The 25,289-nt window shown below is 39.9% G+C and overlaps 1 protein-coding gene across 2 annotated transcripts in view; it reads left to right on the forward strand.

Moving 5' to 3' along the window:
* The window catches only part of LOC134354988 (phospholipid phosphatase-related protein type 5-like), a 214,998-nt gene that overhangs the window by 147,873 nt on the left and 41,836 nt on the right, over positions 1-25,289 (forward strand). Inside the window, exons 4-5 of one of the 2 annotated variants that reach the window (XM_063064588.1) lie at positions 6,057-6,233; positions 17,644-17,874. In XM_063064588.1, the coding sequence (XP_062920658.1) occupies positions 6,057-6,233; positions 17,644-17,760 (294 nt within the window). In that variant the 3' untranslated portion in view covers positions 17,761-17,874. Of the gene's footprint in view, positions 1-6,056; positions 6,234-17,643; positions 17,875-25,289 lie in introns of those variants that run through there. The other variant, XM_063064587.1, reaches the window with a different exon arrangement.

The following is a 25,289-nucleotide window of genomic DNA, read 5'->3' on the forward strand; positions in this document are numbered from 1 at the left end:
AAGTTTGCAGGCAATACCAAGATAGGTGGAGGGGCAAGTAGTGTAGAGGAAGAAGGGAGTCTGCAGAAGGACAGGCAGATTTGGAGAATGGGCAAAGAGTGGCAGATGGAATATAGTGTAGGGAACAGTATGGTCATGCAATTTGGTAGAAAGGATAACGGCGTAAACTATTTTCTAAATAGAGAGAAAATTCAAAAATCAGAGGTGCATAGGGACTTGAGAATCCTCGTACAGGATTCCCTTCAAGTTAACTTGCAGGTTGAGTCAGGGGTAGGGATGCAAATGCAATATTAGTATTCATTTTCAGAGGACTAGAATACAAGAGCAAGGATGTAATTTTGAGGCTTTATAAAGCATTGGTCAGACTTCGTTTGGAGTATTGTGAGCAGTTTTGGGTCCCTTATCTAAGAAAAGATGTGCCGGCATTGGAGAGGTCCAGAGGAGGTTCATGAGAAAGGTTCCGGAAATGAAAATGTTAACGTATGAGGAGCGTTCGATGGCTCTGGACCTGTACTCGCTGGAGTCTAGAAGAATGAGGGGGGATTTATTGAAAACTATTGACTTTTGAAAGGCTTAGATAAAGTGAATGTGGAGAGGATGTTTCCTATAGTGGGAGCATCTAGGACCAGAGGGCGCAGCCTCAGAACAGATGGCCATCTATTTAGAACATACTGTAGGTGAGGAGAATTTTTTTTAGCCAGGGAGTAGTGTACTGTGGAATTCAATGCCACAGGTTGCTGTGGAGGCCAAGATTGGGTATATTTAAAGCAGAGCCTGATAAGGTTCTTGATTAGTAATGATTACATCACACGCTGCAGCCGCAAAGCAAACAGCATTACGAAGGACCCCACGCACCCCTCATATAAACTCTTCTCCCTCCTGCCATCTGGAAAAAGGCACCAAAGCATTCAGGCTCTCACGACCAGACTATGAAACTGTTTCTTCCCCCAAGCCCTCAGACTCCTCAATACCCAGGACCTGGACTGACACCAACCTACTGCCCTCTACTGTGCCTACTGTCTTGTTTATTATTTATTATTATTTATTGTAATGTCTGCATTGTTCTGTGCACTTTATGCAGTCCTGGATAGGTCTGTAGTCTAGTGTAGTTTTTGTGTTTTTTCTTACGTAGTTCAGTGTAGTTTTTGTATTGTTTCACGTAACACCATGGTCCTGGAAAACGTTGTCTCATTTTTACTATGTTCTGTACCAGCAGTTATGGTTGAAATGACAATTAAAAAGTGACTTGACTTGATATCAAAGGTTATTGTGAGAAGCCAGAAGAATGGGGTCGAGATCTTAATGTACACAGCAGTAGAGAAACAAGCAAATAGGTAATGTTTAATTGATGCTGAACTCTTGTGTACACAAGGATTAAAAACATTGTTTCCCTCTCTCCCCCCACCCTGACCAATAATATACCAAATGACAAATTATGTAGTGGAGGAGGATATGGCTAAGCTTTCAAATAAGAGATGGGTCCCACTTTTATTAATGCTTTATATAACACTGATCTTAATTTAACAGCATCATGAACACAGGAGGAGGTCTTACAGCCCACAGTGCTTGTAGTGGCTCTTTGAATAACTTATCCATTTAGTTCCATTCACCAGCTCTTGGTTCTGGGGCCCTGCAGATGAATTTTCAGTTACTTTTCAGAAGTTTCAATCTAAAATGCTGCCATCACTATTTCAGTTAAACTGTTTCACATCACACCACACATTCCATATCAACAAAGTCATCTCTCTCTTTATCCTTTTGATAAATCTGTATTCCTCCTTCATGAAACCGTTCTTCCTTACTTTTCCATTGAAAAGCTCCCACTTTGTCCAGTGATGGTGAGTATCCTTGGTTTGCTGTCTACTTCTAATGCTTTCAGGAAAGTAGTTACCTTATCTCTCTGGAAATATAAAGTTCAAAGAGTCATACCTCACAGAAACACACCCATTAGTCCATTATGATCACATCAACCATGATCTATATTAATCCCATTTACCAGCACTTGGTCTGTAGCTTTCAATGAATTGGTGATTCAAGCTCTCATTTAAATGTTGTTAGATGCCTGCCTTCACCACATACTCAGACAGTGTATTCCAAATTATATCTCCTCTCGTCCTTTTACTCCTTACCTTTGAGATATCTAATACTTCGCCATTTTCACCACCACTCTTCCCCTTACTGAAATCTCACTACAACGTCCTTACTGAATATAAATGAAAAGTATTTATTTAAGGCCTCAGCATCTGGCTCTAAGTGTGTATTCCTTATGGCTTCTACTCCGTAGTTACCCTCCCACTATTTTTTAATTTTTTAAATTTTTAAAAATTTTTTAATTTTATTTTATTACAAACAAAAAACACAAAAAATACAGCATTCCACAAAAACCACAATCATAGCAAAATCAAATTAAATATTGAGCAGCAAAAGGGAGAAAAATATAAAGGCAAAAGTAGCCATACACGTCAGAGTGCACCGCACCAAAAAACCTCACTCCTCACCCCGTAAGAAAGTCCAATACAGAGCCCCATATCCCACTCTTCACTGACTTATAAAATTCTTTGAGATTTACTTAATTTTGTCTATGAATCATAATTCATGTCCCATCTTAACCCTGCAAGAGGTTCCTGTCTGTTCACCTCCTCCTTTGGGAGGAGGTGAACTCAGGGACCCAAAAAGGCTTTCCCTTTGGAAGGACTGTTACAAGACGCAGGCTGAAGAGGGCAACACCTCACTTGTAAGTCTATCAGAGTACTGTATCCACTGCTCCCATTACAGCCTCCTCTAATCAGTGAGACCCAACATCCTGTAGTTTGGAGGGCCACTTTGTCAAGCACATTTGCTCAAGCAGGATTTCCCCTTGGCTTACCATTTTAATTGCACGCCCTATTCCCGCCCTGATAGTTAGTCCATGTCGTAATGAGGCCTCTCTCTGGTCAGAGGAGCAGCACCTCATATTCTGTCGGGATTGCATCCAACCTGATAGCACGAACATTGATTTCTCTAACCTAGTAATTTCTCCCCCTCCTCCTCTCTCTTCTTCCATTCCCCATTCTGGCTCCCTTCCAACCCCTTCTCCTCACCTGCCTATCACCTCACACCAGGTGCCCCTCATCCTTCCATTTCTCCCATGGTCCACCCTCCTCTCCAAGCAGATCCCTTCTTCAGCCATTTGACTTCACCACCAATCACTGTATGTGTGTATGTAGTTTCCTTGTTCACCATCTTAGAAACATAGAAACATAGAAAATAGGTGCAGGAGTAGGCCATTCAGCCCTTCGAGCCTGCACCGCCATTTATTATGATCATGGCTGATCATCCAACTCAGAACCCTGCCCCAGCCTTCCCTCCATACCCCCTGACCCCCGTAGCCACAAGGGCCATATCTAACTCCCTCTTAAATATAGCCAGTGAACTGGCCTCAACTGTTTCCTGTGGCAGAGAATTCCACAGATTCACCACTCTCTGTGTGAAGAAGTTTTTCCTAATCTCGGTCCTAAAAGGCTTCCCCTCTATCCTCAAACTGTGGCCCCTCGTTCTGGACTTCCCCAACATTGGGAACAATCTTCCTGCATCTAGCCTGTCCAATCCCTTTAGGATCTTATACGTTTCAATCAGATCCCCCCTCAATCTTCTAAATTCCAACGAGTACAAGCCCAGTTCATCCAGTCTTTCTTCATATGAAAGTCCTGCCATCCCAGGAATCAATCTGGTGAACCTTCTTTGTACTCCCTCTATGGCAAAGATGTCTTTCTTCAGATTAGGGGACCAAAACTGCACACAATACTCCAGGTGTGGTCTCACCAAGGCCTTGTACAACTGCAGTAGTACCTCCCTGCTCCTGTACTCGAATCCTCTCGCTATAAATGCCAGCATACCATTCGCCTTTTTCACCGCCTGCTGTACCTGCATGCCCACTTTCAATGACTGGTGTATAATGACACCCAGGTCTCGTTGCACCTCCCCTTTTCCTAATCGGCCACCATTCAGATAATAATCTGTTTTCCTATTTTTGCCACCAAAGTGGATAACTTCACATTTATCCACATTAAATTGCATCTGCCATGAATTTGCCCACTCACCCAACCTATCCAAGTCACCCTGCATCCTCTTAGCATCCTCCTCACTGCTAACACTGCCACCCAGCTTCGTGTCATCCGCAAACTTGTAGATGCTGCATTTAATTCCCTCATCCAAGTCATTAATATATATTGTAAACAACTGGGGTCCCAGCACTGAGCCTTGCGGTACCCCACTAGTCACCGCCTGCCATTCTGAAAAGGTCCCGTTTATTCCCACTCTTTGCTTCCTGTCTGCTAACCAATTCTCCACCCTCACCAATACCTTACCCCCAATACCGTGTGCTTTAAGTTTGCACACTAATCTCCTGTGTGGGACCTTGTCAAAAGCCTTTTGAAAATCCAAATATACCACATCCACTGGTTCTCCCCTATCCACTCTACTAGTTACATCCTCAAAAAATCTTCTAGCCTATCACTAACCTCTCCAACCAATTTACATTTTCTTTCAATTTGATACCCTTCTCAACCTCCTTGGTTAGCCATGGCGGATTTGCTAGGAGTTTTGCTTCCCAGTGGTATATATAGTACATTGATTGAGAATTAAAAAGTATCTTCTTAAATACTTGCCACAGTTTATCCACCATTGTACCTTTTAATAATTTTCCCCAATCCACTTGATGGAATTCTGCATTCAGACCTAAATGATTAAATTTACTTAAGGCTAGTTTCAGACCCAAGATTTTCACTTTTGAAATAAATGTAAAGTTTTATCATATTCTGGTCACTTTTCCCCAGATGACAGTTTACATTGAGATAATTATTCCTGGTGTGGAGATTGGTTGAGAAAATTGATTTGAAACTCAGTATCAACCATGCTCTTATTAAATAGCCTACACCTGCTTCTATTTTCAATGTTCTTGGGAAGATTACAAAATCAGTTCTCAGCTGTGCAAGCTACCAACAATATGTTTCTACCATTCTGTATTTGAAGTATTTTTCTTGCAGTACTGCAATTTCTTATTAACTGTTTATGCAACAAAGGGCATGAGTAGATTTTTTTTCATTTCACTAATTTCACTCCCAATTATCTGTTGATTTCTTTGTATTGAGGACCAAGAAGTAGACTTGTCCTTCACATTTTACCCCCCAGTTGCTTTTTTTTTTGTGAAAATTATGGGATTAAGCAAGAAATGTACTTAAAGCTCCATAGAGTCAACAAGAAGGATATAGGAAACCTGTCATGGTAATTGTTAAATAAGTCGTGCTTTTCATTTGATATTTAATGTAACATGTTAGAAAAATCCATTGCCATATAATCACCTTCACAGTGCAATCAGCACCAACGTTTAGCAAAATTAAAGTATTACTGTAAGTCTGAAATAAAATCATAGATACTATAAACTATCTGCTGGCTATGCAGCTCTTATAGAAAGAGAAATGGAGTTAATAGCCTTGGCAAAGTTGATAGTTCCTTGTGGAAATGTGAGCATTTACAAAAGCCCTCTACTGCATGGGGCATTGCCATTTTGGATAGGCATAGCTTCTGTAAGCAAGTTCGCAACGACAGATGTGTAACTGTTATGTACTTTGTTATCACATGCAGATCAACAAGAAACGTTAGGGTGAATTGCTGGCAGCAGTGGATAGCCCAGGTTATTAGGTTCTGATGACCTTTCAGGATCTTTCCTACATTCAGTCACCTGAACTGAACAATGACCTCACCTGCTTCACAGACCTGCCAAGTGCAGATTTTTCTCATTCTCTTACAAATGTAGTAAAAATACTTAAAAATAAATTAATGTTGTAAGGAGCAGCTGCTCCCCTATTAAATTTTAATTCCAATTTCTCCGAGTGTCTTATTTTGTAAGCGTGCACAGTTAAATTGGTCTTCTAACATCCCTTGACAAGGAAGAAGAATAATTCACTCATAAAGAAAATTATTCCCACTGCCAATGAATGTTTAACCATGTTCTTTTTCGCTGTTATATATGTAACAAAGTTTTAACATTGCAAATTGATTTTATTTGTACCTTTTAGATGTATATTACATGTACTGTGAAGACAACTGGAACAAGACTTGCAAAACCTCTCCTCTGTTTGGGTCTGATGTGTTTGGCATTTCTGACTGGAATAAACAGGGTAGCAGAATACCGAAATCACTGGTCAGATGTTGTGGCAGGATTCATCATAGGAACAGCTGTAGGAGTATTTTTGGTGAGTAAGTACTATTACAATAAAATAACATACAAGGCCAGATAAGATAAAATACTGTTCCTCGAGAGAAAGGATCCATATATTCCACATACATTATTCATGGCTTCATCTGTTTTGTGGTGTGTTCAGCACTTTCCATTTACTTCAGAAAATTAGTAAAGCACAGGTCCAGTTCAGTTCAACATACAATTGGCAAACATTTAAACTGTGTCTCTGTCGAGACTGTAGGCCAATGAATGATGCTGTTTTATATCTCTAAAAAAATTAAAGAATCTGCAAGTATTGACTTCTCTGAGGAATCTGATTGCATAACTTAATGTTTGTGTGTACTGTATGATTCAGTTTTGTTGTAAAGGTCATTGAAAATCCCGGATTTTTTGTGCTGTGCTACAGAGATTACGATTTTTGTTCTGGACCAGAAATGTACAGTGGTATTGTGTGTATGTCTGGGTGCCACTCTTGAGATTTTCGGGATTCTACGTACAGCTCTTGATAAACATGAGCAAATCACACTCAGGGAACACTTTACTAAGACTGAGGCGGAAGCCAGTGTGGTCTTCTGCTGCTGTAGGCCACCCACTTCAAGGTTCGAAATGTTGTACATTCAGAGATGTTCTTCTGCACGCTACTGTTGTTACGTGTGGTTATTTGAGTTACTATTGCCTTTCTGTCAGCTTGAACCAGTTTGGCCATTCTCCTCTGAACTCTCTTATTAACAAGGCGTTTTCACCCACAGAACTGCAGCTCACTGATTTTTTTTTTTGGAGATGAGGATGCCGGGAGGTTTGCACCATTCTTAGTAGACTCCGTTGTGTGTGAAAATCCCAACAGCTCAGCAGTATCTGAGATACTCAAACCAACCCATCTGGCTCTAACAACCATTTCACGGTCAAAGTCACTTAGATCACATTTGTTCCATATTCTTGTGTTTGGTCTGAGAAATAACTAAACCTCTTGATGACGTCTGCATGCTTTTATGCATTGTGTTGCTGCCACGTGATTGGTTGATTAGAATATTTGCATAAACAAGCAGGTGTACAGGTGTACCTAATAAAGTAGCCATTGAATGTATTTAGAAATAGGCTTTTAAAACACTTATAAAACTACCTGCTGCATGCATAATTGCTTGTGCTGTCTCCTGCTGGCACAGTGGAACTGATCTGGGCAGTTTGTCTTTAAGGTATAACTTGCCACTCCCATTTGCCAGAATTGTTGCTGCTAGGCAACCTAATTCTACAGATTGTAGTCCTTAACAAAAGTGTGGCCCAATATTTCTCTATTGCAATGTCTCTTGCTATGTTTTGTAACTCCAAAACATTAAAAAAAACTAATTAATAGAAGAACACAGAGCCGGGTATAGCTCATGTACATTTAACTTTCATGTTCAGCGAGGCATGCACTTATCATATGGTAGCATTATGACATATGCAATTCACATATTTTACATATAATCCATAATGAATTATTTAAATGAACAATAATGCTTAATCAAACACTATTTACAATAATACATAAATATTACTGAAATATTAAATATGCAACTCTTCTCCCTGCTTAAATATAAATTCCAACTCAATATAGAATACATCTCAACTATATGCACAATATATGATATAATACAACTACTATGCAGATGTCCACAGCATAGCAAATTTTAGATTGTCCCAATCAGGCCTTAAGATTTAATCACTAGAGGATTTCTTACTCTTGTTGGGATAATGCCTTTCCCTACAAGGGAGGTCACTCTGTTTGGCACATCAGAATTGTGGCTGTGAAAGCAACCTCAGCTTCTGGGGTCTTCTCTGTGGTGGTTGTAGGAGCTGACTCGGAGACTGCAGAAAGTTGTTCTGATAGCTCTGGACACCTTTCTTCTCTATCCTTTTTTTTCCTTCTAGTATTTGCATCTTGATCTTGGAAGGTGCATTTAGTACACTGGAGTATTCTCTCATTAATCTTTCTATTACTTCCTTTATGATCTGATCTCTTCTGGTTTCCTCATCTGGAGCATCATCTGATGAATCCTCTGTTTTCATATTTCCATTGAATATTTCTGTTTGGCTTTCCATTCATTCAGCTGGGCTTTAGTCTTTACAACTACTTTTCCAAGCAGCTCTTTGTCTCCCGTGTGAAGTTCATGTAATAACCTTAATGCACACAGAAAAGAGCCTGGTTCTTTTTACTCACAATAGCTGAATGTTTGCAAATTTCCTGAAGCTCCTTGAGCTCACTTCCACCTTAAAACCAAACCACGTTTTGCAGGTAACTGCCTGATTAACAAATCAGAAGTGATCTCAGATATGTTGCCTACAAATTGGACCACTGCTTTTGTCACTTTCATGCTTCCTCTAATCAGCATGGTCCTTCCTTGGTCCAATAAACTTTCCAACTAGAGGGACAGAGATTGGCACCAACACTTGTTTGCCCTCTGTTGGGCAAAGGTTCATTGTATACGGCATGGAGACAGCTGTGGCATCATCCCGTGCCCTTTTAGATTCACTTTCTGTTGACTCTCTTACAGGGATGTGGTATGTAAATGTTGGATGGATCTCCAATCAAGTTGTAGTTGTCTCAGTCAATCATGCTCCCACAATATAGGCCCTCCTGTATTCACCACATACAAGTCAAGAAGCTTGTTGTTTATTGTATTTCACTGTTACAAATGTCATTCCCACTTAAGTTATCTCTTCTCCAGTATATGTTCTTAGATTGAGATCTGCAGTTCAGCATCTTTGAAATGCCATTCAAATTCATTTTGTGGAATGACTGAAATAGCCGAGCCAGTGTCCTATTCTATTCTAATTAATTTGCCACTCACTTCTGGTGTAAGCCATATTGCTTGTCTCTTGTTGGTTTTCACATGATAAATCTCAAGACTACTGAGTCCTGTGTCACTCTCATCATTCTCAGATTTTTCACCAAAAGCATACAACACGACTTTTAAGCTTTTTCTCTTTCCTCTGAAGTCCATTTGTTTTTGCTCTTTGCATGTGTCCTATTTTGTTGCATTTTCTGCAAGTTTCACCTTCAAATCTGCACTTGTCTGGTTTACTAGAGCCCCTGCCACAACACAGTTTCTTTCAGCCAGGCAGGCTTCTATTTAGACATTGCAATTTTGTTCATGCTTACTTCCATTCCTGACTGTGTTACGAGAATACACATAAAATTAAGATGTTTGCTGGCCTGGGCTAGCTTCAGTGGCATCAGCAGTTGGTCTGCCACCTGCCCTCAGGGGAAGGAGAGATAAGGAACAATGGAGCAGCGTCTGGAGATGTGTAATGAAGGGATGCGGGAGAGAGAGCTGTCTGGAGCGGCTCCCCCCCTTTGAACCCTGAACTGTTTGAAGTGATGGACAGGCGATACCCCAGCAGGGGGATAAAAAGGGACAGGTTCGCTAAGACGGACACACACGCCACCCGAGGTAACGAGACCCTGGAAGCGGTGCGCCTCTCACGAGTGGGTGAGAAGTGCCAGACAACGACAAGGGTGGAAAGGTACGATCAGCGGGAACCCGGTGTGTGTCCGCCCTTGCCTGGGTGCCGGGTTCACTGCAGAGGATCGACCGCATCTGGAGGAGGGGTCACAGTCGGTGACCTCAGGTGACATCACCAAGGACCCGCCCAAAAGCTGTTTGTGAGCCATCTCGCTGGTCTGTGAGTGAAGCCATTCTGAATGATCAGTTGTTCCTATTCTATCTCTCTCTTCCCCCACGTTGTCCATCGCCATGGCAACGATTACTGCGAACTGAACTGGACTGAACTTTGAGTCATTTTGAAATTTGGTCATTTACCCCTAGACAACGATAGAGCTTGATTGATGCTGTTATCTTAATTCTGTGCACATGTGTGGTTATCATTGTTGAACTGTTGCATTTATTATCCTTTCGATTACTGTGTTGCTCGTTTCTTTAATAAAACTTTCTTAGTTCTAGTACTCCAGACTCCAACTGAGTGATCCATTTCTGCTGGTTTGGCAACCCAGTTACGGGGTACGTAACAACTGCAACACAATTGTCTGTTGTTTCCATTGATATAACCTTTTCAACTGCTCTTTTAAATGTAGGTTGTGCTTCAGTTAGGAATGGTTTTTGGATGTTTTCTTGTAAGATTCTACAAACTAAACAATATCTGAGCATATCATTAAGCCCATTACCAAAGTGACAATGCTCAGATAATTTCTTCAGTTCAGCCACATGCTCTAAAATGGACTCCCTTTCCTTTTGATACCACTTATGAAACCTAATATGTTCTGCAATCAACAATGGTTTTGGTTCTAATTGTTCCTGCGTTAATTCATGGTATCAGCAAAGCTCATGTTGGCAGGTTTGGTTGGAGCAGTCAAACTCCTAAGCAAACCATATACTTTAAACTCAATACATTCAGCAAAGCTGGCACTTGCTTCCGTTTTCTTCAAAGTACTGCTCAATTTGTTCAATATACACATTCCAGTTATCTTTTGTACAATCAAGTGTGTCTATCTTTCTAATGTACCCAGCCATTTTTGATCTTTTCTTAGGATTATTATTGCCTGGTACTCACTGTTTACAAACACATGAATTCTTCCATTTTCTGCCTTTTTTTAACTCAATCTTTCCCTTTCTGGAGGAAAAATGCTGCTCTGAAGAAAAAAAAAAGCACTGTGCTTTTTTTTTAACTCAACAGTTTCTCGCAGCTTTTTAATTTAAAACATCTCGCTGTACCTCAAAAGGTAAGTAGTCATCTCTGGTTCGTTTAAAATTTCCTCGCCACCACTGTTATGTCTTGTAACTCCAAAACATAAAAACTAATGAAAAGAAAATCACAGATGGGAGATAACTCGTGTATGTTTAGGTTTTATTTTAAGTGAGGTGCACACTTATTATGTGGTAGCATCATGACGTGCAATTCCTGCATTTATACATATAAATAATAATGCATTATTTAAACAAGCAAGAATGATAATCAAACATTATATTTACAATATTCCTCAAGTCCTACTGAAATATTAAGTACACATCTTTGCTGATTTTCATTAGATTTTACCAATTATTTTCTTGCTCATATCTGAGCAAAAGATGTGTAGTATGTGTATGAAATAGAATATGAAGTTTCTAAATGTATGCCTTTAGGGGCCAAAGAATGTATTTTATTCATATTTTGAGATTTAGGCAAAATCAGCATTTATTAGCCATACCTAAATGCACTGCACAGTATTGAGAATTGCTGCAAGGCTAGCAAAATTTCATGCCTGATATTTTGTAGTCATTATTACTTACAATTGATGTTTTTATTTTAATTTAAGATTATTAACTGAATTTATATACCTCAGCTGGGATTTGAACTAATTTCTCGGCACTGTTATTCAGAAGCTCGAGGTTACTAGTAATTTAGTTATCATGTCGCCACTGTATCTTGTGACAATTTAAATGACTAAAACTTATTGTTATGCAGAGAGTTACTTAATATTTTGAAGCAGTAAACGTGGAGCTGAAATTTGTGGTGCAGAATACAAAAGCTGAAGAAAAATGAATATAATTTAATTTTTTAAATGACCAGCAGTGCACACACAACACTTGGAAATCAATTGCTACTGTGAAATATGAAGCAATTCAGCATTCCTTAGCTGTGTTATGATCTACTTAATTGATCACATATGGTTTATTTGAACTTTTTCCACATATTAAATATTTAATTTGTGATGTTCATCTTTAAAGGATATTTTGAGAATGAGTACAAAATTAGATAAACTCATACTACAATTGAACAGCAAACTACAGATTAACTAAACAATTTTATATTGAATTTTAAATTCTAAAGGGCGTGGGTGACCAACCAGAAGTCCTGGTACCTATTGACAGCAAGACATGGGTAGAAAAGGCAAGGAGGTTCTGAAGAGAGAATTTAGAGAGCTAGGTAGAAAGCTGAAAAGCAGGACCTCCAGGGTAGCAATCTCTGGATTGCTGCCTGTGCCACACGCCAGTGCGGCAACAATAAGATGATTTGGCAGATGAATGTGTGGCTGGAAAACTGTGTAGGGAGCAGGGTTTCAGATTTCTGGATCATTGGGGAAGGCATGACATGTATAAAAGGGACAGGGTACACTTGAACCTGAGGGGGACCAATATCCTGGGGTTAGGTTCGCTAGGGGCTGTTGGGAAGGGTATAAACTCATTCAGCAGGGGGAAGGGAACCAGAGCGATGCAGCTGTGGATAGGGCTGCTGTTTTACAAGCAGAGACTGTGGGTAGTGAGACTGCTGGGAGCTTAACATCCAAGGAAACACTTTGTATCGAAATGACCGGCAGGGAGGCAGAGGGCTTGGTGTGGTTCTGTTGGTAAAAGTGAAATCAAATCCTTAGAAAGTGAGGACAAATGATTGGAAGACGAAGAATCCTTGTAGCTAGAGTTAAGAAGCTAGAGGTAAAAAATCCCTAATGGGAGTTATATATAGGCCTCAGAACAGTAACCAGGATGTGCGCTACAAATTACAACAGGAGATAGAAAAGGCATATCAAAACAGCAATGTTACGATAGACATAGGGGATTTCAATACTCAGGTAGATTTGGAAAATTGGGGTGGTGCTGGACCCCAAGAGAGTAAATTTGTAGAATGTCCATTAGATTGCTTTTTAGAGGAACTTGCGGTTGAGCCTACTCAGCTATTCTGGATTGGGGGTTGTATAATAAGCTGGATTTGATTAGGGAGCTTAAGTTAAAGAAACCCTAAGGAGACAGTGATCATAATATAATAGAATTCACCCTGCAATTTGAGAGAGAGAAGCTAAAGTCAGATGTATCAGTATTACCGTGCAATAAATGGAATTACAAAGGCGTGAAAAAAGGAGCTGGTGACTGTTGACTGGAAGAGGATATTAGTAGGAATGACAGCACAGCAGCAATGGCTGGAGTTTCTGGGAGAAATTTGGAAGGCGCAGGATAGATACATCCCAAAGTAAAAGTATTCTAAAGGCAGGATGATGTAACTGTGGCTGACAAAGGAAATCAAAGCCAACATAAAAGCGAAAGAAATGGCATATAATAAAGCAAAAATTATTGGTAAGTTAGAGGATTTAAAAACCATCAGAAGGCAACTTAAAGTCCATGGGGGGTGGGGGGAGTGGGGGAAGGTGACACATGAAGGTAAGCTAGCCAACAATATCAAAGAGAATACCCAAAGTTTTCGTTAGGTATATAAAGAGTAAAAGGGAGGTGAGAGTAGATATTGGACCACTGGAAAATTACACAAGAGAGGTAGTAAGTGGGACGAGGGAATGGTAGGTGAACTGAAGAAGTATTTTGCATCAGTCTTTACTGTGGAAGACACTATCAGTATGGTGGAAGTTCCAGGTGTCAGGGGGCATGAAGTGTGTGAAGTTACCATTAGTAGAGAGAAGGTTCTTGGGAAGTTGAAAGGTCTGAAGCTGGGTAAGTCACCTGGACCAGATGATGTACACCCCAGAGTTCTGGAAGAGGTGGCTGAAGAGATTGTGGAGGCACTGGGAATGATCTTTCAAGAATCACTCGATTCTGGAATGGTTTGAGAAGACTGGAAAATTGCAATGTCACTCTACTCTTTAAGAAGTGGGGAAGGGGTGTAGAAGACAGGGAATTATACGCCAGTTACCCAGCCTTAGCGGTTGGGAAGAAGTATGTGTCAATTGCTAAGAAGGTAGTTTGGGGTACGTGGAGGCATAAGATGAAATTGCCCAAAGTCAGCATTGTTTACTTAAGGGAAAATTTTCCCTGACAAACCTTTTTGAATTCCTTGAGGAAATAACAAGCAGGACAGACAAAGGAGAAATGGTGGATGTTGTGTCCTTGGATTTTCTGAAGGCCTTCGACAAGGTGCCACACATGAGGCCGCTTAACACGATCAGAGTCGATGGTGTTACAGGAAAGATACCAACATGGATAAAGCATTGGCTGATTGGCAGGAGGCAAAGAGTGGGAATAAAGGGAAACTTTATTCTCCCATTGGCTGCTGGTAACTAATGGTGTTCCACTGGTCTGTATTGGGACCGCTTCTTTTTGCTTTGTATGTCAATGATTTGAATGATGGAATTGATGGCTTTGTGGCCAAGTTTGCAGATGATATGAAGATTGGTGGAGGTGCAGGTAGTTTTGAGAAAGCAGGGAAGTTGCAGAAGGACTTTGACAGATCTGGAGAATGGGCAAAATTATGGCAGATGGACTACGACGTCGGGAAGTGTATACACATGCACTTTGGTGAAGGAGTGATAGTACAGACTATTTTCTAAATTCAAGAATCTCAGGTGCAAATGGGACTTGGGAGTCCTGGTGCAGAATTTCCTCAATATACATTTTGCAGGTTGAGTCAGTGGTGAGAAAGGCAAACACAATTTTCACATTCTTTTCAAGAATACTAGAATATAAAAGCAAGGATGTAATGCTGAGGCTTTTTAAGGCACTGATGATGTCTCATTTGAAATACTGTGAGCAGTTTTGGACCCATTCTTTAAGAAAGAATTTGCTGACATTGGAGAGGGTTCAGAGGAAGTTCACGAGAATGATTCCAGAAATGAAGGTCTTATATGATGAGTGATTGGTGGTTCTGGGCCTTTACTCACTGGCATTTATAAGAATGGGGTGGGGGGGGAAGCTCTTTGAAACTGACCAAATATTGAAAGGCCTAGATAGAGTGGATGTTGAGAGGATGTTTCCAGTAGTGGGAGAGGCTAGGACTAGAGGGCACAGCTTCAGAATAAAAGGACATCCCTTCAAATCAGAGATGAGGAGAAATTTCTTTCGCCAGAGTGTGTGTGGTGGATGTCTGGAATTTATTGCCTCAGACAGCTGTGGAGACTAAGTCACTGGTTATATTTAAAGTGGAGTTTGATAGAAATTTGATTAGTAAGGATATCAAAAGTTATGGGAGAAAGGCAGGAGAATGGGGTTGAGAGACAAAATAAATCAACCATAATCAAATAGCACAGTAGACTCAACGACCAAAAGGACCTACTCTTTTCCAAACTCTTATAGTTTGCAAATAAGCTAAAACCTATGTTAATTAAATTGAAAATTATAGACCACAACTAAGTTACACTATTTAAATGGTAAATAGAAATTATTCTTTACATATTTCTGACATTCAGTTACTTTAAACAACAAATGGGTTGTTATGTATATGAAGAGAGATGAAGCACATAAAGCACAGAATTCCAATTACTTTGTTTCCAGTTTGTCACATTTAAAAGTCTGGGTATTGATTCCCTACACCATACCAGTCAATGATTTTGAGGTGCATTTTACAGCTAACAAAATAAATTTAGTCATGGTGTCATACAGCATGGAAACAGGTCCTTCAGTCCAACTCATCCATACCAATGGTGTTGCCTGGCGAGCTTATCCCATTTGCTCATGTTATGGCCCATAGCTCTCTAAATCTCTCCTATCCAGGTATTTACTAGTCATAATAAAAAAAAAACTGTTTAATGAGTGGAAAAAAGAGAAATTATATGAACTTCTCCCAATAGAAGCAGAGTAACTTCTCCTGAGAAAGGATGATTTCACACAATTATCACTCTCATATTTACCTAATATAATTAGCAGAGAAACACTAAGCAATTCCATTGAACCTGAATTTTCTGGTGTTACTTTATGAAGTCCTTAGGTCTTTTGAAAAAAAAATCTGAAAATTGAGATGCTTTATATTCATTGAGGTGTGGTAGGAACTTCAAAATGAGTGGGGAGTCAGATATGAGCCTGTTGATAGGAGGGTTGTGATAACTAGATACATTAAACTATTCATTTGACTGTTCAGATCTTCAACACAAAGCGTTGTGAATTTTGCTGTACTTCACACTGGTTATTTTGTTACAATGCATTGAGTACCTCTGGTTTAGTTTATTTATGGTCTACCTTTTAGTAAATTTTAAAGCATTTTGTTGGGAAAGTGAAAAGACTGTAATAGCTGTGGCAGATAGAAGGGTTTAATTGAGGACTTGTGATAGAAGTGAACAGGCATTTATGTGAAGAGACATGATAAGAATTAGCCAGCGCTGATTTCAGAAGGAACGATTGTGCTTGACAGACCTGATGAATTGTTTGAGGGTGTTCATGATGGGGAAGTTTAAATAGATGTAATTTATTTGGACAAGGAAGGGTTACGAAAAGATATTTTGCTGGAGAGCAAGGGATGAACTTGCATCTCCCTAGTCCTCTTTACAAACTCAAAACATCCCAAAGCACTTTGTATTCTGGAGGCAGAGAGAGATACAGCAGAGAAATAGACCCCTTGGCCTACTAAGTACACACTGTTTATTTACTCTCATCCTAGATTTATCCCATTCCACCACTCATCCAAACTCTATAGGGGATTTGCAGTAGCCAATTAACCTTTCAATCGACACACCTTTAGGATGTTTAGGATGTGAGAAGAACCTCGAAAACCCAAAGGAAACGCACACCATCACAGGGAGAACATGCAATCTCCGTGCAAACAGTGGTATTGAACTCTGTTCTCTGGTTCTAAGAGGCAACACTTCTACTCTGTGGCTTAGCAGTAAACTGAACACTTCTGCAATATGGGAAGCAGGAAGCAGCTACAATGCATATACACTGCAATGTGATGATAGCTAAACCCTGATTTCTTGGCGATGTTGGCTGGGGCTATTATTATTAAGCCCTTTTTCTTCATTTGGTATGCAGACATCTCTCTGATAACATAGGGGCCTTCGGTTCACATCAATATAGTCCTTCAGGATTAGATTGAATGTATAAAGAGAGATTTATTAGGAAACCAAGAGTAAATAGAACAAACTTTCACTAAATAAAATTAATGTTGACGAAGGCAAGAGGCTTATAGGCACCTTATTTAATGCTGAAAATCTTTCCACTTGATTATTTTTTTCCACAGGGCTCTTGCCCTTTTAAGTCAAATTGCTGCCTGAATTGAAAATCAGGAAGCTATGACATTTTGTGTCAGGGCTGATTAGTACTTGTCCTATGCAATCTGACCAGTTATGTTCATAAAACAGCCAAAAGAAGGAACAAGTTAGGACTGATGTTATTTTTGTGGTTCCCAGAGGAGCAGATGAATTCTCATTTGAATTCACCCAGCTCCAGTACTTAACAGGCAACTGTTCTACCACTTGATATTGATGCCTAAAATCAATGAGCCATATGGGAAAGCATGTTGTGAAATATGCAGCTAAATTATTCCATTGAAATGGGCTCCAGACCCAATCTGCTCAGGACTTACTCAGCATTTGAAATTGATTCAAGTGTGATTGGAATTATAATTTCTAGTGGGACCGGAGAAAATCACATGGAAGGCATTTAAGGAAGTTGTTGAAAATTTTCTCAGCATCTACAGAGCACCAAACTACATGCAGCTGGTTGAAAGCATGCTTCAAGCATATGAAACCATGAAATGCAACATGTCACTAAAGATTCATTTTCTGCATTCCCATTTAGACTTCTTCCCTGCAAATCTTGGTGCTGTTAGTGACGAGCATGGTGAAAGGTTTCACCAGGACATTGCGATCATGGAGAAAAGATACCAGGGCAACTGGAATCCATCAATGCTGGTGAATTATTGTTGGACACTTAAGCAAGAAGCCTCAGACACTGAGTACAAATGAAAATCATTAACAAAATATTTTTAACTTAGTTGAACTATTGCAAAGCATCAGCATCATTATGCAATTAAACACATTATATTCAATAAAAGTTAATTTGTTGTTTCTCCAAATTCCTAACGTGATACAAGTACTCTGAAATTATATTCGTGTTCATCTTCAAGCAGTCTATCATAAACAAAAAATATTCTGAGGAAGCAACACTTTTGAAAAAATTTGTAATCCAGTGTTATTTACCAGTATAAAATATAAACTCACATAATGCAAGTAAGGAGACATAACCTACAAGGCTATAAACCAAGAACTAAGCAAAGAGAATTGATCTAAAATACCGTTTTTTATAGCACATATAGACATGATGGGTCAAACTATCTCCTTTTCCTGCCATAAATTTGCATGATTTTGTAATTGGATATTTATATGAATGTTCTACTGATCCAGCTAAAGGTTAATTTTCCTGTAAACAGTTTAGCAGAGGGTTAGGGAGGGTTTAAACCAATTTGGCAGGGGGATGGGAACCGGAATGATAGAGCGGAGGAAGGGGAAAACAGAAATAAATCTAAGATAGTGAGCCGTAAAGATGTCAGGAAAGACAGGCAGGTGATGGGGCGAATTTGTAGCCATTGGGATGGGTTGAAGTGCAATAAAGTTGCAGTGAAATCAAAGCGAAAAGTACCAAATACTGGTCTTAAAGTGTTATACTTAAATGCACACAGCATAAGGAATAAGGTGGATGATCTTGTCGTACAGCTACAGATTGGCAGGTATGATATTGTGGCCATCACTGAGACATGGCTGAAAGATGCATGTCTCTGGGAGCTGAACGTCCAAGGATACACGGTGTATCGGAAGGATAGGAAGGTAGGCAGAGGGGGAGGCGTGGGTTTATTGGTAAGAAATGATATTAAATCATTACAAAGAGGTGATATAGGATGGGAAGGTGCAGAATCTTAATGGGTTGAGCTAAGAAATCGCAGGGGTAAAAGGACCCTGATGGCAGTTATTTATAGGCCTCCAAACAGCTGCAGGGATGTGGACTACAAATTACAACAGGAAATAGAAAAGGCTTGTCAGCAGGCCAGTGTTATGATAATTGTGGGAGATTTTAACATGCGAGTGGATTGGGGAAAATCAGGTCAGCACTGGATCTCAAGAGAGAGAATTTGTAGAATGTCTGCGAGATGGCTTTTTAGAACAGCTTGTTGTTGAGCCCACTAGGGGATCGGCTGTACTGGATTGGGTATTGTGTAATGAACCGGAGGTGATTAGAGTAATTGAGGTGAAGGAACCCTTAGGAGACAGTGATCATAACATGATTGAGTTCACTGTGAAATTTGAAAAAGAGAAAGCTGAAATCTGATGTGTTGGTATTTCAGTGGAGTAAAGGAAATTATAGTGGCATGAGCGAGGAACTGGCCAAAGTTGACTGGAAAGAGACACTGGTGGGAAGGATGGCAGAGCAACAGTGGCTGGAGTTTATGCGAGAAGTGAGGAAGGTGCAAGACAGGTATATTCCAAAAAAGAAGAAATTTTCAAAGGGAAAAAGGATGCAGCCGTGGCTGACAAGAGAAGTCAAAGCCAAAGTTAAAGCAAAGGAGAGGGCATACAAGGAAGCAAAAATTAGTGGGAAGACAGAGGATTGGGAAGTTTTTAAAAGCTTACAAAAGGAAACTAAGAAGGTTATTAAGAGGGAAAAGATTAACTGAAAGGAAGCTAGCAAATAATATCAAAGTGGTTACTAAAAGCTTTTTCAAGTATATAAAGAGTAAAAGACAGGTGAGAGTAGATATAGGACCGATAGAAAATGATGCTGGAGAAATTGTGATGGGAGATAAGGAGATGGCGGAGGAACTGAACGAATATTTTGCATCAGTCTTCACTGAGGAAGACATCAGCAGTATACCAGACACTCAAGGGCCAGATGGAATGCACCCTTGTGTTCTGAAGGAAGATGCTGTGGAGATTGCGGAGGCATTAGCGATGATCTTTTAAAAGTTGATAGATTCTAGCATGGTTCCGAAGGACTGGAAGATTGCAAATGTCACTCCGCTATTTAAGAAGGGGGCAGGGAAGCAAAAAAGAAATTATAGACCTGTTAGCTTGACACCGGAGGTTGGGAAGTTGTTGGAGTCAATTGTCAAGGATGAGGTTACAGAGTACCTGGAGGCATATGACAAGATAGGCAGAACTCAGCATGGATTCCTAAAAGGAAAATCCTGCCTGACAAACCTATTACAATTTTTTGAGGAAATTACAAGTAGGCTAGACAAGGGGGATGCAGTGGATGTTGTATATTTGGATTATCAGAAGGCCTTTGACAAGGTGCCACACATGAGGCTACTTAACAAGATAAGAGCCCATGGAATTATGGGAAAGTTACATACGTGGATAGAGCATTGGCTGATTGGCATGAAATAGAGAGTGGGAATAAAGGGATCCTATTCTGGTTGGCTGCCGGTTACCAGTGGTGTTCCACAGGGGTCCGTGTTGGGGCTGCTTCTTTTACATTGTACATCAACGATTTGGATTATGGAATAGATGGCTTTGTGGCTAAGTTTGCTGACGATACGAAGATAGATGGAGGGGCCGGTAGTGCTGAGGAAACGGAGAGTCTGCCGAGAGTTTTGGATAGATTGGAAGAATGGGCAAAGAAGTGGCAAATGAAGTACAATGTTGGAAAGGGTATGGTTATGCACTTTGGCAGAAGAAATAAATGGGCAGACTATTATTTAAATGGGGAGAGAATTCAAAGTTCTGAGATGCAACTGGACTTGGGAGTTCTTGTACAGGATACCCTTAAGGTTAACCTCCAGGTTGAGTCAGTGGTGAAGAAGGCGAATGCATTGTTGGCATTCATTTCTAGAGGAATAGAGTATAGGAACAGGGATGTGATGTCGAGGCTCTATAAGGCGCTGGTGAGACCTCACTTGGAGTACTGTGGACAGTTTTGGTCTCCTTATTTAAGAAAGGATGTGCTGACGTTGGAGAGGGTACAGAAAAGATTCACTAGAATGATTCCAGGAATGAGAGGGTTAACATATGAGGAACGTTTGTCCGCTCTTGGACTGTATTCCTCGGAGTTTAGAAGAATGAGGGGAGACCTCCTAGAAACATTTCGAATGTTGACAGGCATGGACAGAGTGGATGTGGCAAAGTTGTTTCCCATGATGGGGGAGTCTAGTACGAGAGGGCCTGACTTAAGTATTGAAGGACGCCCATTCAGAATAGAAATGTGAAGAAATTTTTTTAGCCAGAGGGTGGTGAATCCATGGAATTTGTTGCCACAGGCGGCAGTGGAGGCCAAGTCATTGGGTGTATTTAAGGCAGAGATTGATAGGTATCTGAATAGCCAGGGCATCAAAGGTTATGGTGAGAAGGCGGGGAAGTGGGACTAAATGGGAGAATGGATCAGCTCATGATAAAATGACAGAGTAGACTCGATGGGCCGAATGGAGGACTTCTGCTCCTTTGTCTTATGGTCTGTCTTATGGTCTAGAGGAATGCTTATTAGCACTGTGAAACCTAACTCCATGTACTAATAATTGCAGACAAGCTGTCTCAACGGTCCGTTACTCTTATCGTTGGAGTCAAATTTACCTACAGTCCATTATCAAAGAACTTATTTGAGTAACTGTCAATTTGTGTGCTGTTAGGATCAGATGTTTTCCAGTAAATCCTCCTTCAGATGAGGAGACCAAACTGCATTCAATCTCATGGCAATAACAAAGCTCTGCAGAACTGTAGCAAGACCCTATTTCCTTTCAGCAAAGGCAATGTTCCTTTACCATTTACCTACCATGCATGCATATGCACACTTTATGACTCACACAAGTTTAGCCAAATCTCCCTGAACACCAGGATTTACAACATTTTATTATTTTATAAAGCATTCTGTTTTTATTCTTCTACTTGCTGTTCACTTTCGCACCCAACTTCACATTAGTAGAAAATTTGAGGAGATTACCGTTGTCCTTCTTATGTAAATCATTAATATGAATTGTGAACAGCTGAAACCCAAATGCCAATTGCTGTGATCATAACCTGTCTGTATATTATGTTCTGTTTAGTAGCCAAGCAATGTCCCCAGTCTTCTCCCCAATCCCATGAAACCTCATCTTGTTTTATTGCCTTTTATTTGGCATTTGAAAAAATATAAGTACACTACTTATTTGATCCTGTTATAGTCCTAACAGCTTTCATTAAAGATGATCTTACTTTTATAAACCACATTGATTATACCTATTATCTGCTTTGCTGCCATTTCCTTTAGAAATGAATGCAGACCTTTCCCAATGATTTGTGTCAGACAACCTGAACTTTAGTTCCCTGTTTCTTTCTTCCTCCATTTGACTAGCAGTGCTATATGTTCAGTTTTATAACTTGTTGGAACTCTTCTGTGGTTTAGTAGCACTCAACCTAATTTTTGTCACTGTGGGCACCTTTTTTACAATGTTAGAATGTAAGCTATCAGGTTCAGTGGATTTGTTGACTTTTTAGTTCAGTTACTTCCTATAATTTTTCTCTTTACTAATTCCTTTTAATTTTTCACCCTTTTTGTCCTGTTTGTTCCATATTATGCTAGATAGATAATCCTTGTTTATTAGCTCATCCATTTGATTTTTTTCATCGAGATTTCTCATTTGCCAGCTTCAAAAGAACCATTCTTATCCTAATAAGCATCTTCCCTTACAAATATTGGTAGAATCTCTCCCAATCTGATTTTATACTTATTATTAATATAGTTTCATGTCACTTTTCTCCCCTATTTATCAACCTTTTGTCACCTCTTGAGTTTTTAAGAATCCTCCAAATCCACAGGATTACTCCTTTTACAATATTATAAGCCTCTTTGAATCTAATACTGCTCTGAATTTTTGTCTTAATGATATGCAACCACACCGAGAATTCACAAATACTTATTTCAGTGGCTGTGTGGGAGAAGACAGAGAGTGGTAGTGAATGATTGCTTATTAGACTGGAGGCCTGTGACTAGTGGTGTGCTTCAGGGATCTGTGCTGGGACCATTGTTGTTTGTTGTCTATATCAATGATCTAGATAATAATGTGGTAATTTGGATCAGCAAGTTTGCTGATGACACTAACATTGTAGGTGTTGTGTTCAGCGAGGAAGGCTTTCAAAACTCGCAGAGGGATCTGTACCAACTGGAAAAATGGGCCAGAAAATAGCAGATGGAATTTAATGCAGATAAGTGTGAGGTGTTGCATTTTGGAAGGACAAATCAAGGTAGGACATACACAATAAATGGTAGGGCACTGAGGAGTGCTGAGGAACAAAGAGATCTGGGAGTTCAAATACATAATTCCCTGAAAGTGGAATCACAAGTGGACAGGGTTGTAAAGAAGGCTTTTGGTATCCTGGTATTCATAAATCAAAGTATTGAGTATAGGAGTTGGGAGGTTATGGGGAGGTTGTATAAGATATTGGTGAGGCCAAATTTGGAGTATTGTGTGCAGTTCTGGTCACCTAACTATAGGAAGGATATCAGTAAGATTGAAAGAGTGCAGAGAAGATTTACTAGGATGTTGTCAGGTCTTTAGGAGTTGAGTTATGGGGAAGATTGAACAGGTGAGGACTTTATTCCTTGGAGTGTAGAAAAATGAGGGGAGATTTCATAGAGGTTTACAAAGCTATGAGGGGTATAGACAGATTAAATATGAATAGGCTCTTTCCACTTAGATTAGAAGAGATAAATACAAGAGGACATGGCTTTAGGGTGAAAGGGGAAAGGTTTAGGGGGAACTTCTTCACTCAGAGAGTGGTGGGAGTGTGGAACGAGCTGCCATCTGACGTGGTAAATGCAGGCTCACTCTTAAGTTTTAAGAATAAATTGGATAGGTACATGGATGGGAGAAGTCTGGAGGGTTATGGACTGGATGCAGGTCAATGGGATTAGCAGGATAATGTTTCTGCATAGACAAGAAGGGCCGAATGGCCTTCTTTCTGTGCTGTAGTGTTCTATGGTTCTATGGTAATCTTCATTGTTCATCTATCATACCGTACATGTTAATCCACCTTTCTTTTCAATTTTAGCCAGCTTACCCTTCACATTGATGTACTAGGCATTATTTAAGTTTAAGATTCTAGTTCCATAATTAAGACTGTATCAAACTCAATATGAAATTCTATCATAGGATAGAAGTAGGTACAGAGGAGATGTCAGGGGTAAGTTTTTTACCCAGATAGTGGTGAGTGCGTGGGATGGGCTGCCAGCAATGGTGGTGGAAACAGATACGATAGGGTCTTTTAAGAGACTCCTGGATAGGTACATGGAGCTTAGAAAAATAGTGGGCTATGGGTAACCCTAGATAATTTCTATAGTAAGGACATGTTCAGAACAGCTTTGTGGGCCGAAGGGCCTGTATTGTACTGTAGGCTTTCTACGTTTCTATGTTTCTATTATTATCAATATTTCCCTTGAGATTCTTAATTATTCCTGTTTCATCATACAAAACCAGATTTAACTTGAGCTATTCCCTTCTTAGCTCCAACATGTGTTCTTAAGAAAACTGCAGGGAGTTGTAAACTTAGTCAGCTCCATGATGGACACTAGCCTCCATAGTATTCAGTACATCATCAAGGAGTGTTGCCTCAAAAAGGTGGTGTCCATCATTATGGTTCCCCATCACTCGGGTCATGCCTCGTTCTCATTGTTACCATCAGGACGGAGGTACAGAAGCTTGAAGGCACACACTCAATGATTCAGGAACAGCTTTTTCACCTCTGCCATCTGATTTCTGAATGGACATTGAACCCACGAAATATATGCATGCGCGTGCGTGTGTGTGTGTGTTTCTTTGCTATATTCTTGCCCACTATAATTCCTTTTACAATTTATTTTTTGCATAAAAATGTACATAAACAACCTCCACAATTATTGCATTACTTTCTTGTTTTTGTTTTAAGTAGTCCAGTGGTGTAGTTATTGTTCCGATTCCCTTGTGCATTATTGACCCTTGTTTATCTCTGCCAAATGTGATTTTTCTTTCTGGCCCACTAAGGCCAGTTTATTCGTGTTTACATTCCTTAGGTAATCTTATTACTCACCTTCACCCCCTAAGTGTCTTTTCAAGATGCCTTATGCCCTGTTTTATTTTATTTGGTCCCATTGCAACTGTGAAGGCTATTAACTCAAAGCCATTTCTTTCAAGTTCTGCCACAACTCAATTTTTTTTCATGGCAAATTTGATCAAAATTTTTGAGAAGCTAACACTTGCCATTGATGATGGTAATGTGATATAGTGTGCTATGCTTAAACTTCCAGAAAGTATTTGATAAGGTGACGTGAAACAGGGTTATTGGCAAAATTGAAGAACATGACTAGAAGAGATGCTGACAGTATGGATGCAAATGTTGCTGAGCAACAGAAAACAGAGGATTGAGGTGAAAATTTTTATTTTGAACTGAAGAAATATTTTGGCAGTCCCCAAGGATTAGTGTTAGAGACATTGCTTTTTGATCTCG

This window comes from Mobula hypostoma, chromosome 12, assembly GCF_963921235.1.
Source record: "Mobula hypostoma chromosome 12, sMobHyp1.1, whole genome shotgun sequence".
Classification (NCBI taxonomy): domain Eukaryota; kingdom Metazoa; phylum Chordata; class Chondrichthyes; order Myliobatiformes; family Myliobatidae; genus Mobula; species Mobula hypostoma.